The following is a 14,365-nucleotide window of genomic DNA, read 5'->3' as shown; positions in this document are numbered from 1 at the left end:
CATGTACGTTAGTTCATTGACACGGACTTAATAAGAAGCAAAAATTTAATTCACCTCATAAATATATGTATTAAAATTGACTTTGAATTTACAAACGAATTCAATGAATTGTATTGGTACATTGTTACTTGTTACTTGTTCCAGTTATAAAAATGTCATTGTTTGCTTTCTTTGGGTAATCAAGAAGTGGGTGTGTCTCTTCATTCAGATCCCGTTGGCACTTAACAGCAGGTGCAATTTCCGCCTAGACATAAACCAATCTAATCAATGGCCGAATGGCCAGTGCAATCAATCTTCCAACGTCCACTGAAAGGCGATGTTATACTATAATCAAAATGTCAAGTTGGCGTGGATAAATTGTGCGATCGGCGGCGGCAGTTTTGCAGCCGTAAAATCCAATGAAACGGAAACGTGTTGAAGCGACGCTTTTATGCGCTTTATATGTATATATGCTCCACCGGGCATCGGGCAGGGCTGCATAATTGAATACAAGACGTGAGGAGCCACTCAGATCACGTGGATGGGAGCAAACACGGATCTGTCAGAATCATTAGTTCGTATACAAATCGAAAACAAATGCGCCAGAGACAAAAGCAACGCACTGACACTTGACCCCACAAAACAAGTCTTAGCCTTGGCAATGGCGATGTGGTTGGAGATGGAGATGTTGTAGCATTTTGAGTGGAGTGCCCGAACGGCAGCGGCAGCACCGCCATTTGGCCCAAGACATCGATTCGTTTGTTTGTTTATCTAGGGCCGCTCACTGTTCCACTGGTTCGGTTTATGTTTTGGCTTCAGCACAGTCATCACGATCGGCTTGGCGCAATTAATAAAATGAGGCAAATGTGGCGAACATATAGAAGTATAAATAGTTTAAGCTCGATCGCCGGCGCCTGCATTCGCTTGAGCAACGCTCCGTTGGCAGCGACAACTATTACGGCATTCTTAAAGGTTTCCCTTCCAAGTTATACCCAGCTAAAGATCATCTAACACCATGGTAAGCCATCATCTTTAGTAGCTTGTAACCACCACTAATAGGGATTATAAGACCACCCAAACAGCGAGTCAATCAGTTTTTATCCCAAAATTACTGCAATTGGAGCTTTTACACTTCACATTTAACTTTAAAATAAGAAGAACACGTTCCCTGCTTAACATAAGCTTAAGATAATTGTTCATCAAATTTGCACTTCCATCATATATCGACTATTTAGAGTTTTTTGTTAATAATTCAATCAAAACTTGATTTTTTCCAATATTCTATTGAATGCATCATCAGAAGATTATCATAATTTACTACTATTTAGATTTAAGAAATCTAGTTCTCATATAAAGAGAATATACACTTCTAGCTTTGCTCGCAAGGACTTTAAGTACAGTTTTTAAAAACTATTTTATATATTTTCTCTATAGCGCCTTTTGGTATTCAGTTTCATACTTATGGCAATTTGTCTGGCCGCCCGAGCAGATGTCTCCCAGTTGGTGAGATCTGGCAATGGATTTGTTTACGATGTGCCCAAAGTCACGGAACTGGAGCTGGAGGTGAACAACGAGTTTCCCACGGGCGAGGAATTCCCCCAGGATGCCATTCCAGTGGCTCCCTCCGATGCCGAACTAGGACAGGCTGAAGATCTGGAGGAACCAGCAGAACCAGTAGAACCAGCAGCAGCCGGCACAACTGCCTCCAAGAAAATCCATGGATACAAATACCAGGTGCCCAGTCGGCGCTTCAAGAGCTAAATACCACCCTTAGTAATTCCAATTTGTACCAAAGTTTCGTAAAGATAATAAACAATAAAATCAAATCGAGATCTAGCTGCGTTCCTTTCACAATTCTGGCCCTTGGACAGGGCTTATTCCAAACACTCATTGCCTTGGACGTGGCTCAGAACGAGATTCACAGCTTCGAGTGGTGAATTCATAAAAAGCGAAGCAGAAAATGTCTCTGCTCGACAAAATATTTCTAATCCAAACCGGTTGAGGAATCACAAATTTCGCAGAGATTTGCGATAGATCAAAATAGCTGAGGCCTAGCCAGCGCTGAGATGAATGCCCATAAAAAACGACAATTAATTTCATAATCGGCATAAATTACTCGCATTTTGGCCAAAGGCGAGCAGAAACGAGGATGGTTCAGCACACGCCATCCGATTCCGGCACTTGACAATCCATCAGTTCGATCTCTACTGGGCAGTTCAACAACCCATGAATTTTTTGACATGCGATCAAATAAAAGTGATAGTTGAACCTGGACCAGTATCGTCTTTTTGTTTATACAATCGAAGACGCTAATCCAACTAATTAGTCGACTTAAGGCGGCTGGTCTCCAATCAATGGAGAGTTCTCAATAACCCAGACATTATTTAAAATAGTTTTATAGTTCTGTAAGCACCGTGTCTAAATTGTTCAAATAATAATATTATAATATTCCTTCCTTCCTTAATAAAATTAAATATTTCAAAACTTGTTCATAATTTCATTCACAATAAATGTAGGTCTACTTCTAAAAGTATTTCAATATCTTTTGACTACCGCCAGTAAGATAAAATTTTAGTTTGAAAAAAGTCTTCATTTTCCTTGTTCTCCGTGGCCGTTAAGCTCCTTACCATCTTCTCCGCCTCTGCTCTATAACTCGACTGATCTGTAACTGAATTGCTTCCGCAAGATCATGTCCAGCAGACAGCTTCATTGTCCATCTGTCCATGAAACTCTGACCACTCAAACTTCTTGAGTTGCAAAAGACATCGCGAGCCATAATTATTATAAATGAAGTCTAAATGATTTATGACAGGCAGCAGAGCACGCTTACAACGCTTCCAGCGACGGAACTACCTCTTCAGATGCACTGAGAGAAAATCTAGCTTGAAATAAATAACATTAAGTGTTAAGAATGTACCATGAAATAACATTTAAAATATGTATTATCTATTTATACATTTTTCTGAAGCAACCCCTTTCAGAATGCAATTATTCGCTGATTATTTATTTAAAATAGATTCAAAATCTGCTCAGAATTTCGTTGAATCTATGACTATTTCTCTGTGTGCTATGCTTTTGTGCCCTAGGTTCCGTCGGAAGTTTGGTCTTACCTTTAACAGCGTAACAATGAAAACCCAAGTGACGACGTTGATGAAAAACGGCTCAGTAGGTCCCCATGTAGGCATAATGGTTCCGAAAACAATGTTGGCGATGTTGACGCTGCTCCTCTGTCAACTTCGGAGCACTATTGTGGCGCTAATCATTCATATAAACATGGCTGCGGAGAGCGATACAGATACAGATACATTTACCGATACAAAGAATGCCGTGGGGCTAGCGGTGTTATATCGATTTAAATGATAATAATTGGCCTCTAGAGCGCCATGGACAGTATCGATCTGTTTTAGAATTTTGACTATAAATAAACCGACGTGGATGCAAACGCTCAATCATTTGTGGTTTAAGAGCTCAAGGTGTCAGACATATCATAAGGGAGATGGTGAGTGTGGTTAGTTGTAGATCTGCGAAGCAATCGGAATTTAACGATTTCTTACCTATTTCAGAATCTATTAATTTTGGTCACCTGCCTGCTGGCTTTTGCAGCCGGAGATGTTTCGCATTTGCCGCTGGAACTCCTGGAGGAGCATCATGAGCATGGCTATGGCTATGACTACCCCAAGCCGGAGATACCATTTGTGATTACCACGACGACGGAGCCACCACCGCCACCACCACCGACTTATCTGCCACCCAAACCAGTGCCCACTTACCTACCTCCTCCTCCGCCCACAACCACAACTACTACCACCACCACAACCACTCCTGCTCCTACTCCCGCTCCTACCTACCTGCCTCCCCCACCACCCTCTACCACTACCACGACCACCACTCCCGCTCCCACTCCTGCTCCCACCTACCTTCCTCCCCCACCACCACCACCGCGTACCACTACCACCACCACCACTACAACCACAACGACACCTGCACCCACACCGGTGCCCACGTACCTTCCACCCCCACCACCTCAACCGGAACCGGGTTACCACTACGATGTGCCCGCCCAAAGGTTCACCTTCTGACCAAAATCGCCATCGAACTGAACATGGAAGATTTCCCCGGATTAGTTTTGTTTTGAATCGGTCCACTAGGCTTAGGTTTATATAAGGTTAAAGCCATCTCAATAAACGCTGTTTTGTTAACCCCATTAGCATCGGTATCTCCCCAATATTTATTGGGATGGGGCAAAAGTGGTGCAGATGGCCGAGTCAATCACCGTCAATTGTCTGGGATTTCGTCTCATCCGCTGCATATTCATGAGCTGCTTTGTTGTGCAGAGCTAATTTGGTCGAAATCGCATTAATTGTTTTGGGGTAGAGGGAGATAACACACGCCGATAATTGGCCGACCTCAAGTTCATGAAAACCAAGAAAAGTGTGAAGAAAACCAAAGAGCCAGCCGGTCGAGGAAGCCGCGATCTTTGTATAAAAGCGATGACCATCGACGTTATTGACATTACTACCTGCTGTCATCAAACGGCAGCAACATCATCTCGATCGGTGGATTATCTCTTGAAGGAAATGGTAAACAGTAGCGGCCTATTCTCTAACAAAGATGACCTAACAGATGGTTATTTTACAGAAACCCATGCTGATCCTTGTGGCTCTGGCAGGCTTTGCCGTCTGCGCTCTGGCAGACGTCTCCCACCTGTACGGAGGAGGTTACCACGATCACGGCCATGATCACCATCACCACCATGATCACGATCACGATCATGATCACCACCACTATGATGTCCATTCCCACCACCATTCTCCCTCGTCACATGATCATCATGATCTGCACATTGATCTGCATTATCAGCCGGATCACCACCATCATCATCATCAAGAGGCCAAGTTCGATATCCCGAGCGGATATAGCTATGGACCTCCAGAGAAACCTCGCCAGAAGTACCTGCCTCCCAAGGTTTCCCTGCCACCGCCACCACCTCCACCGCCGAAGGCAACATATCTGCCTCCCTCAAAGCCCGAAGTGAAATACCTGCCCCCCGAACCGGTGGCTAAGTATCTGCCACCCAAGGTCGCTCCCAGCCTGCCTCCTCCACCACCACCTCCAGTTGTGGCTCCCAAGCCCACCTATCTGCCTCCCAGTCCTCCAGAGTCCAAGTACCTTCCTCCTCCGACGCCTGAGGTGAAGTACCTGCCACCTGCTCCAGTGGCAAGGTATCTGCCACCCAAGGTTGCACCCAGTCTGCCACCACCACCTCCACCGCCACCAGTGGCTCCCAAGAAGCTGTACCTTCCTCCTGCCGAGCCGGAGACTAAGTACCTGCCACCTTCCCAGCCCGTCGAGAAGTATCTCCCTCCTAAGCCCGAACCAAAATATCTGCCACCCCAGCCGGAGGTAGATTTCCACATCCCAATTCCATCCTACGCACTGCCCTTGGGTCCTGCCCCAAGTCCAATCCACGACGCCGAGCCTGGTTACCACTACAAGCCTCCACTTCGCCGTTTCAGGCACTAGGATAATCAACCACCGAAAAAAACAAAACCACAAGCACTGCATCTAGTTTTAAGCTGTACAAATTAAAAGCATTTTAAACAACAAAATAAAATGGAGTAGTCACTATTACACCACTCGCACTCTTTCCCCATCCTCAAGGTCAAAAATATCGAACCCAACTTGCTGTCACCCAGCCCCCGAGGGATCCATGTGGATTTCAATCTGACCCCCAAATCTATTTGCGGCCAATCAACCAAAATAGCCAAACGGCTTCGGTTTTAGCTTTAGTTCAGCTCGATCATCACCTGCAGTGTCTATAATTACTGTCTTTTTGGATGAAAAATGATGTTAGCTTTGGTTTGAATATACACATGGATTGATCGGTGTCGGTTACAGAAAGGTTCAAACCGAACCAAAATCGCTAATCGCCAATTGCAGCCATCGGCAATGGGGCGACAGTTGACCTCTTTCAATGTTGCCCAGAGATGGGGCAAGTCTTGCCGAAGTGCCTTGAAAAGATTGGACTGAATTAAATAATTAAACCCCTAACGAATTGAGTATGCTCTTTTAAAAAGGGTTAAAGTTAAAATTTTTAAACATTACGTTAATAGGATAGTACACTTCATTTATCATTCAATAGTTTAATTCAAACCTGATATTGAGTTATCAATAATGTTATTTATTTCTTAGGTATTTGGTAGTCAATGATGACTAAGACATAAGAGAGCATACGAAGTAAATAGTCTAACAACTCCAAAAGTACGATAAACTATTTATCCCAAAAATTGCCTAACCAAAAACTATTTTAAATACTTGGCAAACGCAGCGGTGATCGTAAAACCCAACACGTTTATGGCTCCCAGCCATAAAGAGCTCCCTGGTCGGGCCAAAAAACAAAAGCCAACGCAACGAGATGACTTCGAATTAAGAGATTTAATAAAAATTGAATGCCAATTCCCAATACCGGCTGCCAAAGGGGCGAGACCCCTAAACGCCGCTTAGCTGACAACCGCGCCATTTGGATATAGACGGATTGCAGCCAGATCGTCTCTCGCGGCGTCGGCGTTGGCCATAGGTAATAACGTGACGCGATCGCTTTATAGCGACCACTGATTCAGGTTCAGGTTCTCTAACTGTATAAATAAAGAAGCACTTGCCGGAAACTGTATCACTTTGGTAGAGGCAGTCGTCGCACCAAGAACGTTTTACCAGAAAAATGGTTTGTGTTTTCTCACCAAGGATAATAGCTCAGCGTCTTAAATTGATTTTATTGTATATTTCAGAAAGTCCTTATCCTGGCTCTTTGCAGCTTGGCTCTGGTAGCCGCTGATGTCTCGCATTTGTTCGGTCATGATCACCATGATCACCACGATCATCCTGGCTACAACTATGACCCACCGAGCATCCGCTTTGAACTGCCCACTCCGGCTCCGTCTTATCTGCCCCCTGAACCAGTGACCGTTCGTGTGGCTCCTGTGACCCTGCCTCCTCCAGTTTACTTGCCACCAGCGACCGTGAAGCCTGAGATCCCGGTTGTCAGGACCCCCAAGCCCGCCTATCTGCCCCCTCCACCACCGGTTGTCAAGGTCAACCCACCCAAGCCCGCCTATCTGCCTCCTCCGCCACCAGTTGTGAAGGTCAACCCACCAAAGCCCGCCTATCTGCCTCCTCCACCACCGGTTGTCAAGGTCAACCCACCCAAGCCTGCCTATGTGCCACCTCCACCACCGGTTGTCAAGGTCAACCCACCCAAGCCCGCTTATCTGCCACCAGCACCTGTTGTGGAACAGCCCCGTTACGTCGCACCAGCTGTGGTGCCCACCTTCAAGATCCCGATCCCATCTTACGCCGCTCCTCTGGAGGAACCCGTAAACATCTATCTGCCACCCCAGGAGATCGTGGAGTCCCATGACGATGGATACCATTACGATCCGCCAGCTCAGCCGTTCCTCTTCTAAATAGCCATCATCCTCAGCCATTTTTTATTTGTTGCCTTTGAGTGTGACGTGTATTTACCTGTAGTTATTTATTGTTTACCTAGCTCAGCCTGCACTAAAAACGAAATAAAGCTTAGCTCTGCGAAAAAGTATGTTCCCAAGCGTGTTATATGTATATCCTGTTCTGATCTTGAACTCGAAGAGGGAAAATCCTATCCCAAGAGAGGCCAAGACCACGAACTCGGCTCAAGTGCCACGATATAGACAGCATAATTGCCTCGGGAGTGCTAAAAATATATCTCCGACCGAGGCAGAACAGTTTCATTCATGGACAATCCAGTTGTGGTTATTTTAGGAACTACACTGAGTAATACTCTATGGCCAATTCCGGCTTGATTTATTGACACCCCAAACAAAACCCAGCTTTGAGTAATTGAACTTAGCAGCCATAACGGCGATAAGCTCTAGTTTTATGGGTCGAATTGTGGCTGAGCTTCAATAAACGACATTCTTATAATTTATGATACCACCTTAATTGCGCGAGACAATCGCTGGCATTGTTTAAGAGGTGTGAAGATACGCCCACGACCATTGGAAGTATATTATTTTTGTAATCCGCCCACAATGCTGTGAAAGTGAAATTAATGCGATCAGGAAGTTAAAAATTTTTCGGTGCTGCCATCAATGGAGAAGATGCCCGTGGAATGTTTGTTGACAAAATGAATTGCTCTTATGCAAATGAACTTCATGATCTAATGGCTGGGAACCCGTTTTCCCTTATAGCCACCCGCTTCTTTCTGTCAGCAAATGCAAATTAATTAGATTATTACGTTTATCTTTGGTTGAACGCCCAACAATGATTTACTTAAGAGTTTTATCTACGGTTGTTGCTCTTAGTAGCGCCGTTTAAATAAACATGGCCCATAAATTATCTGTCAAATCATTGAATTTAGAAAGCAAAACCGAAAAACTGATGACCCCACTCGACCAGGCGGTCTAGCCTGTTTCTTATTCGCCACTAATGAAACCAACTATTTGTTTCCTTATTTTTTGGCACGATCATTTTGCTGATGCATTATAGACAAAATGCTAATTGGAAGTTAGCTTATATCGGATCATTCTAGACATAGACGTGGATCATAACTACATTAATATTTCGGGTTTGCATGTGCATACTGTGCGTATCATAAATATAATGCTGGCAATCTTGTTCGAGCAGTCAATTAACAAAATAAATAACATATAAAAAAGTCCATTAACACGAGCAGAAAATGATAAATCAAATGTAATTTAAAATGGTTATTAAAACTGACCTACACGATATTCAGATTACAAAATCATTAATAAAAGTAATTTGCCTTTTTTCAAACGGTATGTATTAATTGCACTGACTTCTTTTAAACAGCCGAAAACTTTTGGTTTCAAAATAAAAATTTGTTGTTATTAGTTATTACTTATTATTATATACAGGATATGTTGGGCTAGTACATTATGGTTTCAGCAAAATCAATTTGTTTGAATTTAGCTTAAAGTCTACTTGATTAATGTAGCCTATTTTTGGGCAAAGTATCTAAACGCAACTTAGTTTGTAGTGCTGCCTCATTGTATGCACTTAAACATGAGAGTATAACAGTTTTGATTTTTAACCCTTTTGAGAAGAAAATCCTTTAACCAATCAAATACATAAGACATTGAATTATAATTGTTGTGAAAGAAAGTACTGTATCTATATCTATAAATCTATATCTATATCTGTATCTATAAATTAAAAATATAGTGAGCAAGGTCCGGGTACAAATGACTATCGCAAAATCAAGTTGCAATATGGGTGTGTAAGTTCGTGTAATCAACAGCCAGTCATTAGGCCATAACGATTTATAATTGCCATATTGACCCAGGGACTAAATAAAATCCCAGCCAAGACGGAAGCGCCTCCGATGATGAATTTCCCGCCTGTCACCACTGGCATACAAAGGAGTAGAGTGGAGTGAAGTTGAATGGAATGGATGGATCAAGACCCAGTTTGTCATAGTTCACTGACAAAAGTGACTGTTAATGCCCCTGAATAGAAGCTGAGGCAAGGCAATCAAATTGACAATCAATCCATCAGTCAATAGTACATTGTCTCAAAAGCTGACTACCCGGACAGACTATGGCTTTTAAATCGGATTGTTTACACTTCTGATTTGACTATGTGGTCAGTGGTCGTTTGAGTGTATTTTTGGGACAACTTGGCAGGTTCAGAAGATGATTAAACCGGTTAACTTTAATGTATTTTGAAAGTAATCTAGTAGATTTATGTATTTCTATTTGTTTAAGCTGCGGCTAGTTTCGGTTTACGACCCGTCAAGAGTCGTGCAAGAAGCTGCATAAATAATTCTCCCTAATTAGCCGAATAAGCCAACACCACGCAACACAGAAATTGTTTCCCAGCCACTTGGTAATAAGTCGACCCCAAAGTGCTCAGATACGCAGCTTCCGTATGCAAATGTCCATATTAGATGGCAAATACATTTTCCTCATGGCATGCCATGATTAATGAGGAACCAACAACGATGATGCCGATGGGGGGTACTCATCAAATCGAGAACGAATCTTTGTAAAATTTCGACACACTTTATTGTGCCTTGATGAGCTGTGAATAATATAATTAAAACCTGATACTCTTCCCCCGTTTTTTCCGACCAGTTTGATTGGCCTTGGCAGATGAATGAAATAGTTGAACCAAAAATTTGTTTATCATTTTTACAAATAATTTACGTTTATTTATTCGTACTTTACTGGGCAATTCAACAATAACTGAATACTTCGTTTTTCGATCTTTGTCTTTAGAACATCATTTGTCTCTTTGTACTTCGCTCTTTATGCTTTTGATCTTGGCTTGTTCTTGTTGGTCGTTTCTTTGATGGTTTCGTTCTAGGATTAGGATAGTTATAATACGATATTTTGATAGTTGGACAGTTTGAAAGTGTGGATCAGTGCGTGGTAATGTGTGTGTTGATTTAGGTAATTGTTAATGCTTGATTCGGTTTGGGTTTTGATTTTGATTGGTTTTTGAGTTGAAGATTGGTGCGTAGAGAGTTGATTCAGGCAGGTGAGGAGTGGAGGAGAAGGAAGAAAAACGACAAAATAGGAGGAATTACTGGGGTTGTCGAGCACATATTAAATATAGTTAAGAGCTAGCTGCGTCCTCTTAGTAGCGGCGCAGGCGATAGAAACGTCTTACATAGACTGGACGGCGGTACTGGTATCCAGCCCTGCTGTTGTAGGTGTGACCCACCAGCTGCTGCTGCGGCAACACCACCTGCTGAGCCACTGGCGGCACGTATTGAGCCCTCTGGACAATCTGCTGCTGGACGGGCTGCTGGACGAAGGATTGGGCCACAACCACGGGGTGAGCCACTGGACGAGCAACTGGTCGAGCGAGGGGAGCGGGGGCGGCGAAGACGGGACGGGGAGCAGCGGCCACGGGACGAGGAGCAGGGGCGGCAGCCACCGGTGCAGGTTCGTCGATATCAATGTACTCCGGCTCCGGAGTGGCAATATCCTGAGGATTGGGTCCCTGGGTGGCGGAGTCAGGTAACTGAGCTCCAGCAGCAATGCCCACAAGGGCTAAAGCCAATAGCAAAAAGAATTTCTGCAAAAAAAAAGAGAAGAATATTTACCATTAATTCTGCTACCTAGTTCTTTGCTTGAATGACTATATCCTTGACAGCAATAAGTCTAAGACTTGCCCATCCATTTAAATTTGTTTTAATAAAATAACAATTTGATGAACGCCACTTTTTTATATTAACATCCCATACAAATGAGCTCAGATTAAGTAAAAATCTGCTATGCACAAATTAACAGAAATTTAAAAAAATGACAGCGGGTGAGATTGTTATTTTAAGAACATTCTGAAGCATAATTATGTGCGTGACTCCGTCACTGGTGTGAAGTGAATCAAGTCCCGAGGAGCACTCGAAACGGGAAAGCGCGTTGATGAAGTCGTTTAGAGCACTTGAGTCCGGGTTGGTTGGCACTTGTGGTGAGAGTTATTTTTGGGTTTCTGATTTGAATAGTTCTATATCACGTTTCACTTGGTCTTTTGTTTTTCGGTTTTATCCTGGTTGAAACAGCAGCATATCACTACGATTCGTTGTCCTTGTTGCAAGGATCACATACCATTTTTGTTGGTTTAGGTTTTGGCGTTTCACGAAATTTTCTCGAGCAGAAGCGAACGAGCAATTTACACTTAAGAAGTTCAAAGCACAAATGATGATGAGCTGGTCAGTGGGTATGAAATTTATACTATATCGCCCGTTCAGTCCGTCCGGTTCGGTTCAGTTCGCTACGTGGGTCTAAGAGAGTCTGGGCAGAGCGACGGCGACCGCCAAAAACCAAAACCCGATGAGACACAAACCGCACAGCGCGTTATAAATAAGGCAAAAACAAAATCTTAACAGCAGAAGCGGCACGTTCAGCACCAAAAGCAACAACGGCAGCAGAGGCAATTCAAATCAAAATTTAAATTAAATGAAAGGAATCGAATTGAGAAGAATCGGCGACTAGAAGAGGATGCTGGAGATGCCGACGGGCACAAATAAAAAGGTGCACAATATCAGAGATCTACACTGTTGAAAATGTGGTGAAGTAAATGTTAAAAACAGCTGATTTAAAAAATGGAGCGATTCTTGACTATGTTCGTTGCCTGTCTTTTGTTTTGAAAATAGCGAATACGAATTTTTTCACACGGTTAATCTTTAACTAATGTTCGAGAAGAGGAAATACAATTTTCATTTAAATCAAATAAAATTCCCCTTACTTAATTTGTATCAGTGTATGTACTCTGATTTTAACGCCGTTTGTCTCTCCACAGCGCGTGCCTCAATTAAAGTTTGTTTCCTAAGTCTTTAATTTCGTCTCCTGGTTGAAACAATTTGCATAATATTTTGTTAGAATAATATTTTCATATTGAAGTGGCTCTATTCCAGTATGCTAAAATATTGCCAGAGTTTATCCAAGGGAAAAATTAGTCATCGAACTGATAGCCCAAGCTTGGATACAAAACGTACTGATTATGTTTTCAATAAGGCAAAACTTGACTTTACCATGTCAATTTGTAGATTGCTTGCCCATCTGCTTGCCGACCTGGTAGCCCCCTCTTTCATTCATTGGATTGACTGCTGGCATGATTGTTTGTATCTTCACTTGACCTTAGTGGCAACAATAAGCAAATTTAACGGCTTTTGGTCATACATCATTTCCGTTTCTCATGCGTGTGTGTGGGGAAATACATTCACCTGCCACCGTCAAGTGAATGAAGCTACTTGAGCCATAGATGCAGTGCCAATAAAAATGATTTGTTTGATATCAAGGCCGTCCTGAAAAGATTAAGTGGCTCTAACACAGGAAATTGTTAAACCATTTTCGACTCAGATACCAACGGGCTTTGTAAAGATGTTACCATGAATATACCTATGGCTATAAGCCCACTTTAAAATGGTTCTGACCCCATCGTGTGACATCATTTTTGTTGCCTTTCACTTGTATTGATTGATGGAATATTTGTCAACGGCCAAAGATGAAACATACAAATTGTATGCAGCATTTTTCATAATCTACCCAAAATAATAAACACCAAGCAAAAATTTATCGTGTATTTTTACGGTTATTAGGAAATTTAAAATGTAATTAATAATGCTTTGGTCCGCTGGCATCTTAGGTTTCAAATTCATAAATTTAATCTCCCGCGAAACATTCATTATTGGCTGTTTATGCCATTTGCGGCCATTGTATATTGAGTCAGCGATTTGACTTGCAAAATGTGTCATTTGCGTCTAAAAAGCATCGTTCTACCTACGGTTATAAGTCAATAGATTCGTAAATCAATGACAAGGGCGGGGCAGATTTATGCGGCAAACGATCGATTTCGATATAGTGCAGCTGTCTGCTTCGTGATAACATTTATATTAACGGACTCTTGACTCTTATTTATGTTAATGCCAATATAAAATAAATATCCCCTTAAAATATGTTTTTGATCTTTCCATCATCGTGTCTTGTGTGTACGGAAACAAGGTGACTACTTTTGCCCAATTTGCATACAGGAACCAGATATCGCGCCAAGTGAATCAAAAGCCATGAGCCGCCATAGGAGTTTTTTGGCTAAATGCCGGTAATCGAAGATTTTTGAAATTTATTACCCTATGCCTGCCTATAGCCAGAATCCAGTCGATTTCACGTGCCTCTCCACATTCGTTTTGTTTTGCTCTAAACGTTCATACATATTAAGCATGCGACCTGTTGTGCGACCGGGGTTAAAGAACAACAGATTTCATAGGCGATCGATTTCTGGTTGGGTGTGTTTACATGCGATATTAGTCACCTGATAAGGATTCCAAAATCAGCTCCGTGCTTTTTGAATATGTCTTTTATAGCCGCAGTTGCTACCAAGAGATTTTGTTTGCGGTAAGACACGCCTCGTTTTCTGGTCACCAGTTGTGTTTAGCATTTGAATATGCGCGTGTGAATAAACAGAAAATAAAACATTTTTAACGGCTCGTTCATGTCTTGACATCTTTCTTAGTAAAAAGAGCTAGTTTAAAACAGAAGACATTGTGTGGCGCTGTAATATAATTTTATTTTGACCTTGTCTGAGAGAAGATTCTCAAGCCATTCTACCTTTCCCGTGTTTTTATTTTATCACGATTCTAGACACAATGCTTCGTAAAAAGTATGTGGAATTCTTTATTTAACAAAGCTTCCGCACATTCACCACGACGTCTACCAGAGGCAATATGAATATTCAATATTTTACGCAAAAAATTATAACAAACAACAACTGAAGCATGGCAAATATATCATGCTGAAAAGTCAATTGAAAACATTGGCATACTCTTGTCAAGAAATATATATACACATACATAATACACAGAGATCCACAAAGTTGAGTAACCTCTTCG

At 42.2% G+C, this 14,365-nt stretch overlaps 5 protein-coding genes across 5 annotated transcripts; 4 read left to right on the top strand and 1 right to left on the bottom strand.

The window, feature by feature from the left end:
* The first annotated feature begins 888 nt into the window (after positions 1-888).
* Positions 889-1,809, top strand: LOC6610788. Its single transcript, XM_002035318.2, has 2 exons — positions 889-997; positions 1,414-1,809. The coding sequence occupies exons 1-2, from the start codon at positions 995-997 to the stop codon at positions 1,738-1,740; spliced, it is 330 nt and encodes a 109-aa protein (XP_002035354.1). The 5' UTR covers positions 889-994; the 3' UTR covers positions 1,741-1,809.
* A 1,577-nt stretch (positions 1,810-3,386) lies between these two features.
* LOC6610787 (extensin) lies at positions 3,387-4,183 on the top strand. Its single transcript, XM_032719378.1, has 2 exons — positions 3,387-3,478; positions 3,543-4,183. The coding sequence occupies exons 1-2, from the start codon at positions 3,476-3,478 to the stop codon at positions 4,056-4,058; spliced, it is 519 nt and encodes a 172-aa protein (XP_032575269.1). The 5' UTR covers positions 3,387-3,475; the 3' UTR covers positions 4,059-4,183.
* A 271-nt stretch (positions 4,184-4,454) lies between these two features.
* On the top strand, positions 4,455-5,615 carry LOC6610786 (extensin-1). The gene is made up of 2 exons (XM_002035316.2): positions 4,455-4,559; positions 4,618-5,615. Exons 1-2 carry the CDS (start codon positions 4,470-4,472, stop codon positions 5,500-5,502), a joined length of 975 nt encoding a protein of 324 aa, XP_002035352.2. The 5' UTR covers positions 4,455-4,469; the 3' UTR covers positions 5,503-5,615.
* Positions 5,616-6,628: 1,013 nt separating this feature from the next.
* Positions 6,629-7,570, top strand: LOC6610785 (proline-rich extensin-like protein EPR1). Its single transcript, XM_002035315.2, has 2 exons — positions 6,629-6,700; positions 6,765-7,570. The coding sequence occupies exons 1-2, from the start codon at positions 6,698-6,700 to the stop codon at positions 7,437-7,439; spliced, it is 678 nt and encodes a 225-aa protein (XP_002035351.1). The 5' UTR covers positions 6,629-6,697; the 3' UTR covers positions 7,440-7,570.
* Positions 7,571-10,149: 2,579 nt separating this feature from the next.
* On the bottom strand, positions 10,150-11,691 carry LOC6610784 (cell division protein ZipA). The gene is made up of 3 exons (XM_002035314.2): positions 11,586-11,691; positions 10,645-11,055; positions 10,150-10,334 (listed from the first exon to the last, which is right to left on the bottom strand). The coding sequence occupies exons 1-3, from the start codon at positions 11,586-11,588 to the stop codon at positions 10,281-10,283; spliced, it is 468 nt and encodes a 155-aa protein (XP_002035350.1). The 5' UTR covers positions 11,589-11,691; the 3' UTR covers positions 10,150-10,280.
* Positions 11,692-14,365: the final 2,674 nt, after the last annotated feature.

This window comes from Drosophila sechellia, chromosome 3L, assembly GCF_004382195.2.
Source record: "Drosophila sechellia strain sech25 chromosome 3L, ASM438219v1, whole genome shotgun sequence".
NCBI lineage: Eukaryota > Metazoa > Arthropoda > Insecta > Diptera > Drosophilidae > Drosophila > Drosophila sechellia.
This window is presented reverse-complemented; position numbering and strand designations above follow the sequence as displayed.